The 20316-nt window shown below is 49.0% G+C and overlaps 1 protein-coding gene across 1 annotated transcript in view; it reads right to left on the minus strand.

Moving 5' to 3' along the window:
- The window catches only part of LOC147437310 (O-fucosyltransferase family protein), a 65655-nt gene extending 47124 nt beyond the window's left edge, over window positions 1-18531 (minus strand). The window contains exons 1-4 of the mRNA XM_086486865.1: window positions 18321-18531; window positions 18040-18220; window positions 17531-17609; window positions 17344-17414 (exon numbers count right to left, since the gene is read on the minus strand). Coding sequence (XP_086342991.1) covers window positions 17344-17414; window positions 17531-17609; window positions 18040-18220; window positions 18321-18328 — 339 coding nt within the window. The 5' untranslated portion in view covers window positions 18329-18531. The remainder of the gene's footprint in view (window positions 1-17343; window positions 17415-17530; window positions 17610-18039; window positions 18221-18320) is intronic.
- Between the last annotated feature and the right edge of the window lie 1785 nt (window positions 18532-20316).

Here is a 20316-nt window from a genome sequence, read left to right on the forward strand (position 1 = left end):
CCCAAAGAAGCAAGCGTTGCAAACCTTTATGAAGTTCAAGTACCGCATGACCCACACATCAGAGTGGGCCATCGAAGAGTCCCTTCCAGGATTTCGAAAGTATTGGCGATCTCCCTCGACGCCATACAGTTCGGTACCAGTACCTCACTTTGAAAAGGAGGGGATGTCACGTGACACATCCAACCCTATGTATCCGTGGACAAGCTACAGCATATCAGGGTTCAGTTAGTCCAGTCAGTCTAGATTTAGAAGTGATCTGGCACTCTTGTGAGTCTATTCGTAGACCGTGCATGCCCAATCACTTAGCATAGATGCATATCCTCTGGTTGCACATAGCATGATCATCAGTATTCCCTTCAAAATCCATCAGATTCAGTCAGGGGAATTTTCAAGTGCATTTAGCCTATTTTCCCTATTTTTGGTTATTTTTACTTTTTTTTTTTTCCGAGAAAAAGATCCTTCTATTAGTTAATGAAAGCTGCCCATAGGGCTACATCCACCTCTGCAAGAGAGGGCTACAACAAACATGATGGGGAGACTCTCCCAATGAAAAAACAGCATATATACAATGGGGCTAAATCAAGAGATGGGAGGAGGGAAAAGCCACACAGGTGGACAGTAGTGCCATCTGAGCACCCCCTGGACCATGGAGTAAAACGGCCCAGGGCGCCAGAGACGAAGGAAAGCCTCGCGGCGCTCCCGCATGCGGTCGGAGCTGCCCTGTAGTCCCTCAAGCTGTCCTCTGAGAGTATGGATCAGCTCTAGCCAAAAGTCACGAACAGTCTCTGCTGGTGGTACAAGGCGAGCCTCAAAGATGCGGAAACAACGGGCCCACCAGATGAACCAGAGAGCTAGGCCGCTGATGAGCTCCCAACACTCCGCTCTCTCACTGCTCCACTCCTGTGGAGTAAGGTCTGTAGCAGGCTGGAGTGTAGGTCGACCCCCCTGTATCACTATCATCCTGCTGGTGGAAGATAGCTCAAACTGAAGTGCCGGGCCCGTGAGGGTGGACCAAGCCGCCGCCCCCCAAGTGTACTGTCGAGCCGTGGAGAGGGCAGGCATCAGCCGAAGAACTCGTAGCCACACCTGCTGGGCCGAGGGACAGTCCCAAAGACAGTGTCGCTGACTCTCCACCAACTGGTCACAGGCTGTACATGCGGCCGAGAGACCACTATGTACAAGCCAGCTCCCTACTGCTGTGGCTCTGTGTGCAACCAACCACTGGAACAAGGTGACGCGCCTCGGCTGTCTGGAGTCCCACAGCCTCTGCCAAAAAGCTGCCAAGAACTCAACTGTGAGACCCTCCTCCTGCCAATGACGTGCTGCAGCGGGGCGGGCCTCTCTCTGTGCTGCAAGTATATGAAGTCCAAGCCGAACAGTGTACTGAAAGAAAGGGACTCCTGGGCGGTCTGCAGAAGAGAATGGGTCCCTCCAAAGCCACTCACCAGGATCCCACTGTACTCGTGCCAGTGGACAGCACTCCCAAGCTCATAGCTTCCAGTGTCCTGTCTCAAGAGCTGTTGGGTCAGGGTCTATGACGCAAGTTCTCCCACAGATGCCCACAACTCGGATCCTCTGGAAACAACACTCTGCTACCTGCGGGGCCTCTACTGCAACTCTCTGTAATCGTCCCCCACCCTGAAGCTCGAAGAACAGGGCTGGGACAGTCTCTGAGCAAGCCCTGACTGAAATGAGAACCTCCAGTCGTGTGAAGGCTCCCATCCACCGGGGTGCTACTGGCTCGAGAGGCGTGAGCCAATCAGCTGGAACTGACTCTAAGATGTCCTGACACATGCTCTGAACCCCTCTCATGCCCTGTAGCTGGACAACCTGCACCTCCTCTGACAAACCTGTGAACTCTAGCCAGTCACCAAGAGAGCGCGCTGGACCTGCTGCCATGGGACCCCAAGAAACATGAGGCCTACTCCCAACCAAGTGGCCTCTCTGAGTGCTAACCATGGGGTTCCAGACGAGGGGCTGCCGTAGGCGCTCCTCCGTGCACGTCGGCTGTCGCTGCTCTAGGCCACGCCGCAATAGCTCCCAAGACCGAAGCAAACTCACAGCGAATCGGTCCTCGAGTCTCCTGCTCAAACCAACTCGGCGCAACTCTGTAAAGATCCATCTGGTCGAAGGTTGCCAAGGGCCTCCTGCCTGAGGCACCCTGGCACGAAGCCTCTGCAACAAGAACTCCTTCCAGGGCTCCTCGCCTGGAAGAAGTCCTCTGACGACGAACTTCCCAAGAAGGGCTCTGCTCTGCTGTGCAGGATCAATGATCCCAAGCCCTCCCTGAGAACAAGGAAGTGCGATGACCGACCAAGCCACCTTGGCTCGGGCAATCTGAGTGTCGCGACCAGACCAAAGGAAGTTCCTGATCAGCCTCTCTACCTGGCTGATGCAAGAACTCGAGAAGATCCAGCAAGAAGTGATGTACCACATAGTCGCCAACAACACCTGGTTGGCAACTACTACTCTACCAGCCAGCAAAAGTCGTGCTGAGCTCCAATGTAACAGCTTTCCTCTGATGGACAGGAGAAGAGGAGCAATCTGCTGCTCGGGGGACAAATCCAAACCAACCTGACAACCCAAGTACCGAACTGCAGTCCCTGGAGGAATCCACCTGAAACCCTCTCCTGGCATCCAATCTGGCACAGGAGCACTACCAACTGAGAAAGCCACTGTCTTTCTCCAGTTGATCAGTGCGCCCGATGCACAGCAGAAGGTCTCCAAAGCCTGCCCACATCTTAGTAAATTGGCCTCCTGGCCCTCTAAGTACAAGGCTGAGTCGTCGGCAAACTCAACGTCCAGAAGCTCATCTCCCCGTATAGGGAGTGCTAAGCCCCTCAACCCAACCTGCTGTGACACCAAAAATCTGCTCATCGCCTCCGCATAGAACAAAAAGAGAAAGGGGGCAAGAGGACAACCCTGTCTGACCGATCGTGTGAGCATGAAGCACTCACCTCTACCTCCTGCCAAAAGCACCTGACTGTGGGCCTGTCTGTACAAAGCTGACACCCCTCTGATCCAAGCCTCTGAGAAGCCCATCCTGCATAGCGTGCCCTCTAGAAAGTCCCAGTCAACTCTGTCGTATGCCTTCTCAAAATCGAGAAGAAGAATCACAAGGTCCTCCCCACGGAGCCGTGCAAGGGCAGAAGCCTCCCAAAAAGTGAAGATGTTGTCAAGGATACTGCGTTCCTTGACAAAACCTGTCTGAGTCCCATGTATAAGGCTCTCCAAAAGTGGCTGAATCCTCAAACTCAGAGCCTTGGCAAGAATTTTGTAGGCTGAGTTGAGAATGGTGATGGGACGCCACTGTCGAATCTCATCCAAGGAGCCACCCTCCTTTGGAATGAGGTAAATCAGGCCCTCACTCATGCTATCCGGCATCACTCCTGTGTGCAGAATGTACTGAAAGGCACTACAAAGATCTGGGCCAAGCAGGTCCCAGTACTCCAAGAAGAAGCTGAAAGTCAGCCCATCCTCACCTGGACAGCTACCACGAGGGAGGGCCCTAAGAGCCGTGTGCAGCTCCTCAAGCTGAAGAGGTAACTCAAGCCTCTGCCGCATCTCCTCAGTCACAAGACAAGGCATCTGTGCCCAAACCTGCTCCCTGCATGCATCTTGTCTCTCTGACTCGGGCTCAGCCGACAGTAGCTCACGGTAAAAGTCAGTAGCAACTGCACGCATATCCTCTGGCTCGCAAACAACTGACCCATCGGGTCTCCTCAACTCATTGACCTTGGCATGCGAGTGCCAAGGTCCCACTGTCTCAAAAAAAACACCTGTCACTCTGTCACCCACCTGAGTCCACTGAGATGCCTGTCGGTGGAAGGAAAACTCATGGCACCTCTCCTCTGTGCAAGCAAGCTCCTGTCGAGCCTGCTGTAGCTGCTCCTCCAACCATGGACTGTCTGGATGCTGCTCCTGCATCCTCTGTAGTGAAGCAATGCCTCGTCTGAGACGCTGCTCCTCCTCTCTCGCTGCAGCCCGTCGAGCCAAAGACTCCTGGAGAAAGAAGTGGCTGAGCTGAGCTAGGCATGAGGCCACTCTGTCTGCAGGTGGAGCCTGGCTGTCCATGCCCTCTGTCCATAGAGCCTCGACCCTCTCTCTGAGTGCTGAGTCCAACAAGACCCGCTCTGGGATGCGAAGCATCGTGCTCCCACTCCTCTGCCTGTCTGCCACTGTGAGGATCACTGGTGCATGGTCCGAGAAGGATGTCCCTGCCAGGATGCCCACTGATCCCCCCAGGTCACTGAAGTGGTCACTAGTGTAGAAGCGATCTATGCGCGATAGATTCACTCCTCCCACTCTGCGGTCCGATCTAGAGAAGGCAAGACTCTCTGGAGGCCTCACAAAGCCACAATGCTGCCATGTATCCGAGACCCTCAACGTCATACAAAACTTCTCCCAAGCTGCTAACTCGACTCCATGCAAAGTAGCATGGCTGCCTCCGATTCTGTCAAAAGGGTCCTCCAACATGTTGAAGTCCCCTCCTACACACCACTGGTCAACCTGTGGCAAAGACTCAACAATCTGTGACCAAAACTCTGCACGAGCACTCGCCACATTGGGCGCATAGATGTTCAGGAAACCCATAAGGCTACCCTCAACCTGCATAGTAATCCACTGAGCCCTGCCTGGTACAATAATCCCTCTGCCCACAATGGCCTGCTGTAATGAGTTCGCAATAGTCATACATACCCCACCCTGGATGCCTCCAGGTCCAAAAGCAGCTGACCAAAAGGTATCATAGCGTCCACGCAAAATCTGACCACATCGCCGAATGCGGCTCTCAGACAAATGGTGCTCCGGAAGCATAAGGAGATCAATCTCTCCTCCCACAAGGCATCGCTGAAGCTCCTGACGCAATCGGCCCCGCTGTCGCTGAAACTGGGGCCCACCGAGTCCCTGCACGTTCCACGAGACGATCCTCATGGGGAGCGAGAGAGAACAGATGCTGCCGCAGCAGCAAGACGAGCTATCTTCGAAGCAGGCTTGGATGGGGAGTAATCCGCATCCGAGCGTCCTCTAGATAGGCGAGACTGCAGTGAGTGCCTGGTCCAAGCCCAAGTAGAGCGAGCCGTGCGTAAAGCAACCTCCTCTGCCCAGGAGTCCTCATGAATGAATACATAGCAAGGCAAGCACTGCGTATCAGCAAAAAAGTACACCACAATGTGTCTACATCCTGCTGAATCTGGGGGTGTCACCGCAAACTTGGCCAGTGGCCACAAAGTCTGCAGCAAATCTGTAACGCCAAGTTCTCCCATGTGGTGAGAGAACTCGAGAACCTGTGTATGCAACCATCCCACCACTGAGTCGAGGGACCACTCTGTTTCAGTCCTGCCACAGAGGGGGAAGGAGAAACCAACTGCTGAGTCCAAGGCCTTTGTCCCCCTAGCGGCGAGGAACAAAGCGTGGACTCTGAAGCAGGCTGCCTCGTGGTCTGCTGCGGAATCGCCAAGAAAACGAGTAAACTCGTAATCGAAGAAATCCCAGCGGCGTCGGAGGTCAAAGCTCGTCAAACCACGAGGGATAGCTGCAAGAGGAGATGTCTAAATCTGCAGTGGGGGCCGCATGAAGGGCTGACCCTCTCTCGCTAGGCGACTCGTGGCGAAGGCGCTGCCAAGAGATCTCCTGGCCGCCGGCAAGGGTCCAGTCTCCTGAGCCGACTGTGGTACTGAAGCAGGAGGAGGGGGGGAAGGGGCTGGGGGGGGGGGGGGGGGGGGGGGGCGAGGGAGAGGAGAAGCGGGGTGGGGCAGCAGAGACATGGGGGGGGCGAGGTGGGGAGTGAGCGGTAGCAGAGGGCGGGGGAGGGCATGAGGAGGAGGAGGGGAGATCGGAAGGCGGAGGGGCTGGCGAGGGTGAAGCGGAGGTGGAGGCTGGCGTAGGGGGTTCCTCCTGCTCAAGAGGACCAAAGCGGTTCCCCGTGGGAACCCACTGTTGCTGAGTAGGCACTTGGGGGCCACTCTGAGTGCTAGGCTGTCGCTGTGGCCCCTGGCGTCGACGGCCACGGGCCTGCTACCACCCCTCCTCTGCTGGAGCCCCAGGCTCGGAGGGTGGCGCTGAATCTGTGCTCTGTGTCGCTGGCTGTGACTGCGGCCCAGCCTTGGCAGGCTGGGGCTGAGGCTGGGGTGCGGGTCGTGGTCTCCTCCGTGGACAGGTCTTCGCTAGGTGGCCCATCTGTCTGCAAATGAAACACTGGTTCGGGAGACCCGAGTACTCCACACTCTGTCTAAACCAACCCCCACTCACCCGAGGCAGAAGGATGACCTTCGGGAGCGTGTGGGTATCTCTGACCAAAACTCGAACTGAAGGGATGCCAGCCGCCTTGGCAGCTACTGATGCTGCCGTACGAGGTGTCTCCAGGACAGTTCCGATGGCGGAGCCAATCCTGGAGAGAAGTGGAAGGTACTCCCTCCGTAAACCCAGAAAGCAGACTGAGATGGGGACGTCCGCCTCCTCTACTAGCACATCCGAAGACGGGTCAAAACCATGTCGCCACTGTCGAAAGTGGGCGCGTGCTGCTCGGATGGCCAATGGACTCATAGCTATGACCTTGGAGGCCATCTCGGAAGTCTCGAACTCAATCTGGTAGTACCCCCGTCCGAGAATCTGGACATCCAAGATCTTGCCCACCTCTGCGAGGAGGCGGGCCTGGAGAAGGTCTCGCAGCTCTCCTCTGCTGGGACGAGTGCCGAGAACCTTGCAGATGACAGAAGTCGCCTGCAAGCGTTCTACCTCTGTGGCAAGGCTCGCTTGCTCTGCCGGCGTAAGAGCAAGTCGAATGGTGGGCTCAGCGGGGTCGGGCGAGGGGGCTTCAGGCAAGTCCCTCTGAGGTGGAGCTGGAGCCTCCATCTGTGTCTACTGCTGAGTCGAAGAAGCGGGCGGTGAAGAAAATCTGCGAACGAGTACGCCAAGCACTTGTCCGAAGAGAAAGCGTTGCCGAGCCAGGTGCAGAAGACCTTCGGGAGCAAAGAGGACGGGGGGGGGATGGGGGGACGGCGAGGGCGAAGAGGGCAGCCGGGTAATGTGCGGGTGCACAAGCGGCAGCGAGCGGGGGGATGGGGTGGGGATGGCAACGCGAGAGGAGGGCAGCGGGCAGCCTTTGGGGCAGCGCGAAAACAAGGGGGGGCAGCGGGCGGGCGGCAGCGCGCAGGGGCAGCGGTGTGGGGGGGGGGGGGGGGGGGGGGGGGGGGGGGGGGGGGGGGGAGAGGTTAGCGCGCAGGAGCAGTGCAGGGACAGCGTGGGGGGGGGGGGGGGGGGGAGGGTAGCGATGGCGAAGCAAGGGGGGGGCGAGCAGCAGTAGCGAGCGACCAGTTTAGCTTTAATAACTTGACGGGAAGCATTCCTGAAACAATGGCAAGTATTACTTATTATTTTTAAGTGACTTTCCAACAAAAGTAGGTAAGGCAATTTTGCTAAGTTAATATATAAGCAAACCCAAGTTAGCACTTTCTGGCAGAAGAGGCAGCAGGAGCTTCCCGCTCAACGGGCAACTTCTCAGCAGTACCCCCTCAGCACCCTAGCGTTTTGGATCCCCATCCTCGCCGCACTTCAGCCCTGGCGTTTCCACCTCTTGCATGGTCGCCTTCATCTCCCAGACCCCCAGCAGTTGCAGATTCTTCCCATCGCCAGCAGTAGACAGCCCTAGCGTTTTCAGCCAAAAACGCCACAGTCATCAGCCAGCGTTTTTCCTTGCAAAAACGCCAGCAAGCCTGCAGACCCTCAGTGTTTTCAGCCAGCGGCATCAGCAACAAAAACGCTGATTTTCAGCAGTACAAAAACACAGATTTCAGCAGATAGAAACGCAGCAGAATTCAGCCTAAGTGGTTGCAGCAGATGCCCCAATTCAGCCCATGAAAACGCAGTCAAAACAGTCATTTTCAGCCACCAAAACAGCCCCGAAATTCCGCGATTAGAAGACCACAGATTTCAGCCATCAAGTCGTCGTTGTCGTCATCGGCATAGTCCAAGTTGCATCAGTCCATTGCATACGCATTGTACCACTTTGTGCAATCAAAAAGTAGACCACTCTCGCCGACGAGAGTGGGGCCTTCGGAGGAGGGTTTTACAACGTCTCTGGTGTCGTATCTCTCTTGTCTCTCTATCTCTCTATCTCTCAGTCTCATACACTTGCACGCACCTTGTCCATCCACTTTGTTCATGATCATAGCACTTTCCACTAAGAACGGAAGGCTCTCCCTTCCATAAGAACTAAAAGGAACCTTGAGCACAGTTCGGAGCACTCATCTTGAGCAAAGCGCAAACAATCATTCCGTTGCACCTAACATCAGAGTGGGCCGGCAAAGAGTCCTTCCCACGATTCCAGACGCTGTTGGCGATCTCCCTCGACGCCAAGAGTTAGGTACTAGTACCTCACTTTAAAAAGGAGGGGATGTCACGTGCACATCTAGCCCTATGTGCATGTGGACAAGCTACTTCATGTCCAGGGTTCAGGTCAGCTCATGGCACCTTTGTGAGTCTATTCGGCAGGCCGTGCATATCCTCTGGTTACACTCAGCATGATCATCAGATTACAGTCAATAGCCATCATGGGCATTTTACAGTGCACAGAACCCTTATTATTAATAAGTGACTTTGTTGGGAAAGTGGGTAGGGAAACTTTGGCAAGTCAGTATATAAGAAAAGCTAGCATTGGCACTTTCTGGTAGAAGAGGCAGCACGAGTCCAACCACTCACAATGCACCTTCTCAGCAAGACTAGCGTTTTGGCTCAAGACCAGCCTATCATTTTTCATCAGATCAGCCCTAGCATTTTTGCAGACCACAGATCAGCCTAGAGTTTTTGCAATTGTAGATCTACATCAGCGTTTTGCAGATTCCCGACAACAGAACTATCCCTAGCAGTAGCGTTTTCACTTTTCAGCAGTCAGGCTCCGCACCGCAGCCCCCAAACCTCGCAGATCTCACCTTCCCGCAGCAAATCCTCGCCACACGGTCAGATCAGCCAGAGTTTGCAGATTCAGCCCGCTATTCGCACATATCAGCAACTGGGTTTTCAGTGCATCGTCACTGCGTCGTCGTCATCGACATAGAGTCAGAATTCAACAGATAGAAGATTTGCAAATTTCAGCCCTTAGCGTTTTCAGATTTCAGCCCGTCTCGTCGTCGTCGACATCGACATCGTCGGAAAGTCCAATGCATTTAGACCATTGTACCAGATTTGTACGATCAATAGCATAGACCTCTCTCGCCATAGAGAGTGGGGCCCTTGGAAGAGGGTTTGACAACATTCTGGTGTCGTATTCTTCTCTCTCTATCTCTCAGTCTCAGCACCTTCATTCACAGTGTTTATCCACTTTGTTTGTGATCATTTGCACTCTCTCACTAAAGGAACGGAAGGCTCTCCCTTCCATAAGCCTTCCATAAGTAAAAGGAACCCTTGAGCACCATTCGGAGCACTCATCTTGAGCAAAGTTCGGCATTCACTTCCGCTGCACCTTACACACATTGCCTTGGGAAAAGGTGCGACATTCGCAAGAGAAGTGGCCGATCGCGATGAACTTTCGTTAGAAAGGGTGCAAGCATGGAGAAGCGAAAGGGTGCATAATTTTGCCGGGTACATTGCACTCACTCATGGCTGTCCTGTTCTGTTTATGTTGCTTTTATATGCGTAGAATTAAATCAGTTACCTCATACCATCGGCAAAGAAGTTGAATTCCATCTTTCTTATGCTTCCATACAACTCCGGGAGAGGGGAGACAGGGTAGCGGCGAGGGTGAGAGGCTCACAACCTTCGGGTCCCTGGACAAAATTTTGCTCTGACACCACTGCTAGGATTAGTGGTGCTAATCCTATAATTAAGACTAAAAACTTCATACTTAAGATGAAACTGAGACTCAAGAGACTGAATGTGTATTTGATTGATTGAATGAATGCTTGAAAACTGAGTACGATAGGCTCCTTATATAGGAGACAAACAGACAAATGAAAAGACACGTCTCATGGTGAAGAGACGCGACTTTAGACGCAAAGACACATCCTTTCAACGAAGAGCTGCAACCATTGGACGAAGAGTCGCAACCGTAGAGCGAAGACACAAATAAAAAGACACGTCTCATGGTGAAGAGACGCGACTTTAGACGCAAAGACACATCCTTTCAACGAAGAGCTGCAACCATTGGACGAAGAGTCGCAACTGTAGAGCAAAGGGGTGTGACCAGTCGTCGAAGAAATGTGGCTTTAGGCGAAGAGGCACGTCTCTTGAGCGAAGGGTGGTGACCATCAAAGCGTAGGGGTTCTCTTTGGCATGGCACTTTGCGTATCTGCAACTAGGAGTAGATGTAATACTGCAACATAGTCACAATCGTGACACCAAGCATCTTGAGGGAACAAGATGCACATCCTCCTGGCAGCTAGATAGATCGAGAGAGAGAGAGAGAGAGAGAGAGAGAGAGAGAGAGAGAGACCAAGGCTGACATGTGATGCTACCCTCAAGGTGTCATGAAGTCTCTCTGCTCCCAATGGAATACACCACCGGTAGGTGCCCTCCACACAAGATTGCCAAAGCTACTGTTACCCTAAGGAAAACGTAAAGGGGTGTAATCACTTGCTGCTCCAAACTGCTACCCCGGCTGCCCAGAAAATGCCAAGTAGGTTGCTCCAAAAACGTTAGGCGGGCTGATGCAAACATGCTAATCACCCCCTCCTATAGAGCTGTTTGCCAATGGCCACAAGCTACCCACAAGGGGACGCCCTACAAGACTGCATAGCAGACCTAAAAGGTTACCACCATTGCATGGCTGCCCAACCCCCACTTCATGCTACCCTCAAGGTGTCATGAAGTCTCTCTGCTCCCAATGGAATACACCACCGGTAGGTGCCCTCCACACAAGATTGCCAAAGCTACTGTTACCCTAAGGAAAACGTAAAGGGGTGTAATCACTTGCTGCTCCAAACTGCTACCCCGGCTGCCCAGAAAATGCCAAGTAGGTTGCTCCAAAAACGTTAGGCGGGCTGATGCAAAAATGTTAATCACCCCCTCCTATAGAGCTGTTTGCCAATGGCCACAAGCTACCCACAAGGGGACGCCCTACAAGACTCCATAGCACACCTAAAAGGTTACCGCCATTGTATAGCTGCCCAACCCCCACGGCATGATAAATGTCACGATTGTGACTATGTTGCAGCATTACATCTACTCCTAGTTGCAAATACGCAAAGTGCCATGCCACGGAGAACCCCTACGCTTGGATGGTCACGACTCTTCGCTCAAGAGACATGCCTCTTCGTCAAAAGCCACACTCGTTCGACGACTGGTCACACCTCTTCGCTCTACGGTTGCGACTCTTCGCCCAATGGTTGCAGCTCTTCGTCGAAAGGATGTGTCTTTACGTCTAAAGTCGCGTCTCTTCACCATGAGACGTGTCTTTTCATTTGTGTCTCTTCGTCTCCTATAGAAGGAGCCTATTGTACTCAATTTTAAGCATTTCATCAATCAATCAACACAGAGTCTTCTAAGTCTTGTTTCTGAGTTCAGTTCAAGTTTCTTAAGTCTTAATCATGAGTTTAAGTACTTAATTAAGGATTAGTACCTAGTATCCTTACAGTGCAGTGTATGTGCAATGGACGATCTTCCTCGGGAGATCCTGCTAGAGATAGACTCTGGTCCTGCTCCTCAACCTCTTCAAGATCCATTACCAGCACAAGATGCAAGCCCCATCTAGCAGGAGTATTGTGGGTATATGACATATCGTCACGCCACACAGTTTCAGTTACTCTCGCTGAGCAATCACATGGCATGATCACAGATGGCAACGACCATATTATGCCGGAGGATCCAATAGCAGTTCTCAAAGCGCAGATGGCGGCAGCACTTTCCAGGAGTCTTGCATCAACTCACACTCGCTTCGAGCAAATGCAGACACAAAACACTTCTCGGAGTCGTCCTACTGCTTCTCAAATGATTAATGTTGCTTATCCACCATCTTCTTTCGACGCTTCAGTGGTCGATCGGGAAGAACCACTCAAACAAAAGCCTTCGGAACTCAAATTTTCTCACCCAAAGCATGGTTTCTCAGAGACGATGAAACCAGCCCTAGGGACGTGGACTTTGGTTTTCACCCGAAATTCTTTACTTTAGACTTTACGACACAAAGGAACTTCACGAATAAGCCTGTTGACTGGAATTCAACACTTGAAGACAAACCACGGCCTGGCAGCTAAGGGGCCAACAAGGTGTCATTGTCTGCTTGGTGCTAAAGACTGACGCCCCTTTCAGTATTTCTTTATCCTTATTATACTTGAGAAAAACCTGTAAACTTCCACAAGATGTCCCATCTTTATCGGACTGAAATTCCTCTACTCCAACCCGATTTCCGCAACATAACCACAGTAGAAGTCTCCACGGACAAAATCCCAAGCAAACATTGACTTTCCACGCACTTTAGAGCTCTTTGCAAAACATGGCGAGAAATTGCAGCTCACTGAATTCTCAGTTTTTGCGCTCCGATCTGCGTGCCGATCACTTTTTTGGGTAGCCCTCGAGCTCTCGCACTTGTAGGGTCACTTGCCCCTTGAATTAGACAAGATTCCTCGCGGGAAACCTCTCCAAAATGGCCTATACAAGCACCCAATGCTTTCCTGAGACTCCCCTGACAAATAAACCATCCGAACCCTTACACCTAGCCCTCATTAAGCTGTCCAAACCTGTCCATGGCTGTAATTGCAGGTTTTTGACCCAATTTCGCCAACATAACGGTGCAAATATCCCTGTAGGTCAAAAGTACACGTCAAGGACACTTTCCCTTGCGGTATGGAAGCTTTCTAGTGAGCTGCAGGTCAATTTCAGCATGCTGTAATTTTCTGTTTTGCCACTTTTAGGTGCCTACTGCCATGTACACGCATCCCAAGGCCTTTCCGAGGCTCCCCTCGCGATTCCCTGCAGTTTAGGTGTGAAACCCTAAACCTGCAGAAAAACACAACAGGCTGTAATTCTCTGTTTTGGGCCACGAGAAAACTCTCCGTTTTCGCATTCCTTCGCGATGGAACTGTACGTCAGAGTTACCGGGGAACGCCACCCAATGGGCAGGGAACGCCGGAACGGCGTTCCGCAGGGGGTACATGGTCCGGAACGGCCAAACGTTTCGCAAAGACTTTTGGTACCGGAACGGCTGGGAATGGGCAGATTTTCAGATTTTGGTGATTTGTCTTGTGAGCCTTCCCCTTGTTAAATGCCCCTTCCCCCACCCCTTACCTTCACAATGCACACAAGCTTTCAAGGGCCAAAGCTAAACCTCTACCCTCTCGAGTCTCTCTTTCAAGCTTTCAAGTCTAGACTCTAGAGTCTACAAGACTAAAAGCTCTCCCCCTCTCTCTCAAGCTCTATCCCTCTCTCTCTCAACTTTCAAGCTCTCTCTCGAGTCTCTCCCCCCTTCCCTCTCTCCCCCTCTCAAGCTCTCAAGTCTACACGACACACGTTTGCCATAGTAAGACTGAATGGTCCTCAAATAAAGTGTTTTGTGAGTGTTAAGAGTCAAAGGACTCTGATACTACTTCTATTCAATCACACACAGCTTGAAATTGCATTATTTGGGTTTTTTTATGCCTCCTGTTCCACGCCGTTCACGTTCCGGACCCCTCCCCGTTCCCCCGTTCCGTGGGAGATCCCGACGTCGTTCCCGTTCTGCCTTCCGGGTAACTATGCTGTGCGTACCTGAAGGGGATTAGCAATTAGCTAATCCGGTTCCTATACAAAAGGCTCTTGCCTTGGCAAACGCGCATAAAACCCACCATAGTTGTACATGGTCATCTGAGAAGCCCAACTAGTGGGGCATTACCATTTGTGCAAAGGGGAGAGAGAGATGCACGAGAGCAATTCATCACGCTACATAGAGCAAGGGAGAAGGCAAGCTTTCCATTAAAGCTGTGATCACCTGCACCCACTACTCACACACATTGTAGCACTTAATGGGCTGAAATCAGCCCCCTCTCTCAAATTGGGCGCCCCCTCTTCATGCAGATCTAGGAGATCAGCCTAGAGCCGCCATGTGTCCAATTTGCCTCTTACGAGTTAATTCCCTAGTACCCACCAACTTACAAGTGTCACAAGGAGCCTAAATGACTTTGAACTGAGCCTAGACACCCTTTTATTGCTCGGATTCTAGTGCCGATTAGCCCGACCAACTCGCGGTGACCTGCCCTTCCCAACTGGGGGTGAAACTCTCGGCCGTCGGCCATTTCACACTAGCCACGCAATGTCCGGTCATTTGCAACTTCAAAAAGAGGGTTCCAAAAATTAAACAAAAATCATCGGAAAGAAACCAACAACTCAAGTTAGCAATTGCCACGTCCTCGTGACAGACAAGACACAAAGTACCTTCGTGCGAGCAGCAAAAGCCTCAGCATCAATATTCTTGGAAATGTTACACTTCTAAGCAACCAATTTCTTATCGGAATCATCAGCAACAAAAGCAGCAATATGAAGCTTCCAAAGGATCATCAACGATATCAAGATGGACTTACTTAGAGCACATATATCCGAGCCTAGTCGAGTACTCCATCGTGAATGCCGCAACGCTGGACAAGTTCCCCCCCGCGAGCCATGCCCTACATTTAAGCCTTTCTTATCTGATGGTGATAAAGTTGAGATTTATTTATCCTTTCCTTGTGCAAGAGAATCCTTCAAAGGTCTAAGAGGCAACAACTCCCTCGACCTTTCCCTTCTCAATTGGAAGCCTTAATACCCACTGAAACAGCTGAAGATTCAAAAGATTCCGGTTCTTGTGTGACAACGGACAAGCACATAACTCCTTCTATGGCCGTGATCCAGGCAGAAAAAGTCGCCTCGTCACTGCCCTTGCAGATTAAAGTCTTTTCCTCTGAGCAGATACCAAATGCAATGGTGAATGATAATTCTTCAAACTTGAAGATACCATTCCTTACCTTCAATGGTGCAAAGGATAAAGCAGATACAGACTCTTGCAGCATGACTTTAGTCGCTGCAAATGAATCTTTGGACACAACTTGTTCTATTGATAAACCTTTACAGATGGATATACCTCCAAACACTACTCTGTCTCAGTCTACGACATCCCTTCAGAAGGATTTTACTGTTCCAGATAAACCAATGGAATACCTTACAGAATTCCAACCAGTGGTCATCACTCAACAGAAAACTCAAGTCAGTTTACCAATAATTTCACTCGAAGCAAATACAAATTCAATCTTTTCTTGGACAAAGCTCGAAGTTACAAATCACTTTGACAAAGACACTTATCAAGTTGCAGATATGATCAGTTTTCAGTTTGGCAAAATAGTCATGGTCAATAACAGTGCCATGACATGGGACTTAACAGAAAGAGCTTTGGATGCTGAAGCACTACAAAAATATATTTCCTTCTCCCGGAGTTTTCTTCAACTACCCTGGGTTTTATTTAAAGAGGGAGGGAATGTCACGATTGTGACTATGTTGCAGTATTACATCCACTCTTAGTTGCAGATACGCAAAGTGCCATGCCAAGGAGAACCCCTATGCTTGGATGGTCACGACTCTTCGCTCAAGAGACATGCCTCTTCGTCAAAAGCCACACTCCTTCGACGACTGGTCACACCCCTTCGCTCTACGGTTGCGACTCTTTGCCCAATGGTTGCAGCTCTTCGCTGAAAGGATGTGTCTTTACGTCTAAAGCCGTGTCTCTTCACCATGAGACGTGTCTTTTCATTTGTGTCTCTTCGTCTCCTATATAAGGAGCCTATTGTACTCAGTTTCGAGCATTTCATTAATCAATCAACACAGAGTCTTCTAAGTCTTGTTTCTGAGTTAAGTTCAAGTTTCTTAAGTCTTAATCATGAGTTTAAGTACTTAATTAAGGACTAGTACCTAGAATCCTTACAATAAATAGGGCAAAAAATAGGAGAAGTGAGGGAATAGGGCTCTTAGGGCATTCAGAGGGCATGTAAAAAATATGCCAAGACAAGGGGAAAGTTCAAAATACTCCCTGCCTGCAGGAGGCTACATGGCAAGGGAAAGAGCCAAAAACTTGCTAGATATAGCCTGACAAGAAGAAACTACCTTACTTCAGCCAGGCACAGTCACAAAACAGCCCCAACTCCCTATCATCTGTCCCTGGGAGATACCAGGACCGACAGACGAATCCAGAGAGATGCCCAAACCCTAACATTTGTCCCTAGGAGATACCAGGACCGACGGGACGATCCAGAGAGATGCCCAAACCCCAACATCTGTCCCTAGGAGATACCAGGACCGACGGGGCGAATCCAAAGAGATGCCCAAACCCTAACATCTTCAATCACATAGCCATCAAGTCCTTGTGATGAGTAATAGGACGAAGAGTGATTGCATAGGTTACAACATACAAATCCTTGCACATAAACCACGTATGATTACACCTATCACTTGCATGCCTCAGGCAATGGACCTAGGAAGATTAGTGGACTCAAATCAAAACAAAAACTTTGTTGCTTCGGTAACAATAGCCTTGCACATAGTGAACTCGTAGCTACAAGCATTTCCGCCAGAAAATATAGGTATTGTAGCCAGTCATTAAACATACGCATGTCAACCAACGTTCAGTGAAGTTAATATACATGAGAAGCAGGGATCTAAAGGATACTGCAAGTAGTTGGTGCATGACTTGAATTTTGGAAGGGGAGAAGCCAAGCATCGGAAAGAATTCAAAAAGGCCTTCTATACTGAATTCCCCACTCCAAATTTTGAGAAGGACGTAAACGAAGAATGGTGTTTCATATTACATTGAAAATTTTTTGGAAGTTCTTCTTAAAGTCACTGAAGTTTGAAGCCAGATTGCAGCCAATCATACAAAAGAGCATAAAGATGTATCCCCATGATACCTTGCCCATAATCATGCAGTTAGCTCTCATTTCAGTTGGGCTTCATTCACAAGGCACACCTTGCAAACAAGAGCAAAGCACCTACCAGACGAGTTCCTTTTTTATAGTTCATTTACACAAGCTATGCATGTTATGGTATCTCAAATATTAGATTTTTCATGCTAGGTCCGCTGATATTCTGGGATTTATTAACATGGTTAATAAAATCTCTCTATATTAGTTGTCTAAAACGACTTGAAGCCAATCAAACCAAATTCACCTTCACAAGAAAGAGCATCTACAAAATCATGGTAACAAAAACTAAGTTATATAACCAGCAGGTTCACCGTTCAAAACACTACATCAACACTAATATCATCAATGCACGTAGCTAAGACTTCTCATGATCTGAAAGGCCCACAAAGAATAGATAGCAGCCTCCATCTTCTTAACATATACAGTAAAATCATCTTATCTAAACAAAATCCGCATTATTCTTGATGTGAAGACAGTTGCTAGCAGTGTGCACACTCACTGCGCTACGTTGTTGATTAAGACCTCCATTGCAGCGTACGAGAAGATAACCGTTTTTCACAGGTGATGATGCTACAAAAAGCAAACAATCCAGAGGGTGAGACAATTTCATTCATTAAACTGTTGTTGGGCAACCAAATTCATGCTCTTTTGTTTGTAAACATATTTCAAATATCACCACCCCCTACATTTCCAATCAGGACCAGGGACAGAGGAAGGACGCCATCCACTTGGAGAACGAGTTGACCAAAGCTCCTCTGCATCAATCTGAAAGACATATCAACCAACTGAATAACATCAACTTTGCAGCTGTATCAATGTGGACCCGAAGCAGAGCTTTTGAGGCAAAGAACCAATCTACAAGAACACAATATATCCTATTAGCTGGTGCCAAAAGCAAAGAGCTCGGTTCATCTACTTATTCTGGATCAAAGGGCTCTTATTATATTTTGCTTAATTACGCCAGCATCATATCACGGTCGTACTTGACTGGATCGAACATAACAAGGCCTTAACTGATAGTAGATTCTAATGAATGACTAGCTTTACAAGAACTGGCAAAAGAAAAATTGCTAGCAATGAGCTGTGACCTCTAGAATTTTGAAACTTTGGGAGCCAATCACCCAGCATCTTCCAAAAATGAGGCTTACATGCTGTTTCCTTTATAAAAAGTTTTGCAGACATCTGGTGAAGTTACCTTGGCATCAGCCAGAAGCCTATTTTCTCGAATGCGGGACATGAGAGAGAAGGTGCACAACAATAGCACTGCTATAGATACAAAAAGGCCCCCCGCAAACGATCTCATCATTGTTGTGAGCTGCTTGAATGGGTGATTACTAACCATCTGTCCTCGCCTACCTCCGTAGGGGCCCAGAATTCTGTTCAAGAATAAAAGTATCTCTCTCTCTCTCTCTCTCTCTCTCTCTCTCTCTCTCTCTCTCTCTCTCTCTCGGATGGCGCGTGAAGCGTGCTGCTTACCTTCTCATTCTGGCCCTCCTAGGTCCAGCCAGATCCCTCGATTAGCTGTCGAGAAGGCAGTGAGAGAGGGGGGGATTACTGCACAGCTTGTGCGCTGCAGCTGATGAGCTCGCTACAACCGAACTTCAGCTCCCTGCTTTGCATGCGAAGCGCCCGCGCCCAGATGTAGAATACGTCACAAGGCAACATTTGAGTTGATCAGGTGGTCCCGAGGTAAATTTACCAGCATTGAAAGGAGATAGGTGCTAGAAATCTTTGGGTTGAGATTAATTAATGGGTATCTCATGAGATACCCATTTGAGAAGCAAAAGAAAAGGCAAGCGTTCGTCCCTTCGTGACAAAAGAGGAAAGCATTTGGATGACAGGTGTTGTCCGAGCCCGAAGTAGGTTCCCACGATTTTTGGAGTTAGTGTAAGCTTCATGAATCATGAGTTGATTCAATGATTCTGAAATTGTAGGTTTCACTTGGAAGCAACGTTGCACAATTTTTGGTTGTTTTTCACAGGTGAAAATGTGATGTGCTCAACTAAAATAAACTTAGACAAGTGATAAGCAATCAAATTGTAACAAAAAGTGGAATCATATCTAACTTGGGTTCGGGATAATTTTAGAACAATTACAATTGGGTTGGAGGATTTGGTGTATACATGATTAAGATTCTCATATTTTGAGGCTTGCACTTTACAAGTGTTTCCATTATAGCTAATAAGAGTAAGAACATGCTCAACTTTATGGTCTTCTCTCTTTGCTTACAAGGAGCTATAGTGGCACAAAAGCTACTAGGTCCATTGCAAACTTGAACCTCCCACCCAATAAGTTTTTGAGCATCCTTCACTATGCAGTGTTGACTAGTCGAGGGCACCAATGCATTACATGTATGGAGAAAAAATGTAGCTTTAGGACCCACCAGTAAGGTCTTTGTACAAAAATAAGGAAAAAAAAAATGAGAACACTCATCAAATCAAAAATGAGTACGACCTCGTTGGTGATTTCTTTGAAAAATGCTAGTTAAGTGAGATGCCTTCTCAAGTTGGGTGATGGGTCTCTTGATGTCTCTTTCATTCAAAGCCTCAACCTTGTGCTTTTTGTCACTAACAATTTTGAGTGATGTGTGCTTGGATTTGACAGATGCTACCTCGGAGTGGCAGTTGAATTTCCTTTGGACTCATTAGTGATCCAAGGATATCTCTTGCATACTTGCATACTTGAGTTGATGCATGACGATTTTCATCTCTCTAGAGATTCTGTTTAAAAGGCCTCTCTCATGTCAATGTACAATCTCCTTAATGTCTTACAAACATTTAAGTGTGTCCTTCTCTTCGTTGAATTCATTATAAGAATCAAATTCCATTCTATCCATCATTTCATGAATCTTATCCATGATGGGAAGAATAATATTCACGTGTTGAAAATATCTAGTAGCTATCAACCGAATACCAGATAGGTGTTTGCATTTAGTGCTCCAATTCAGTCAATCACAATAGTTGGCTTGCAAACTAACATTATACCACTAATTTTGGGTACTTGAGCTTTGTACTTTGAGCTATAACATCATTTGATTGACAACCTTTAGGTATGGTTGGTCAAGCATATACCTAATTTATAAAATTTTCTCTCCCTCTTGTAGCTTGCTAGTATGTTTTTGGGAAGAATCTTGAAGTTCAAATCTGCATGAGTCAGCTACACACATCAAACTTGTGAGCATGCATGTATTTCCACCAAAAAATATGTGACTTTAATGATACCTATTTCTTGTTTTGTATAAAGAATCTACGTAAAGTTCCACCCATGCAGTTTTTAGTTTTGGAATCACCCACAAAGTGTATGTATTTAGTCCACAACAGAGTAGTTGAAGCGTGCTTTCAATAGAATATGTTTGATGTGTTGCCACAGTCCTTCTATCAAGTTTGTGGTGTCAACATTACCGTGGGAAAACAAGATTCCAAATTTTTGTCATCGTGATTTTCACATGAGAAACTTTACATACCATCAATTA

Source organism: Adiantum capillus-veneris, chromosome 17 (genome assembly GCF_014529385.1).
Source record: "Adiantum capillus-veneris isolate H3 chromosome 17, ASM1452938v2, whole genome shotgun sequence".
NCBI lineage: Eukaryota > Viridiplantae > Streptophyta > Polypodiopsida > Polypodiales > Pteridaceae > Adiantum > Adiantum capillus-veneris.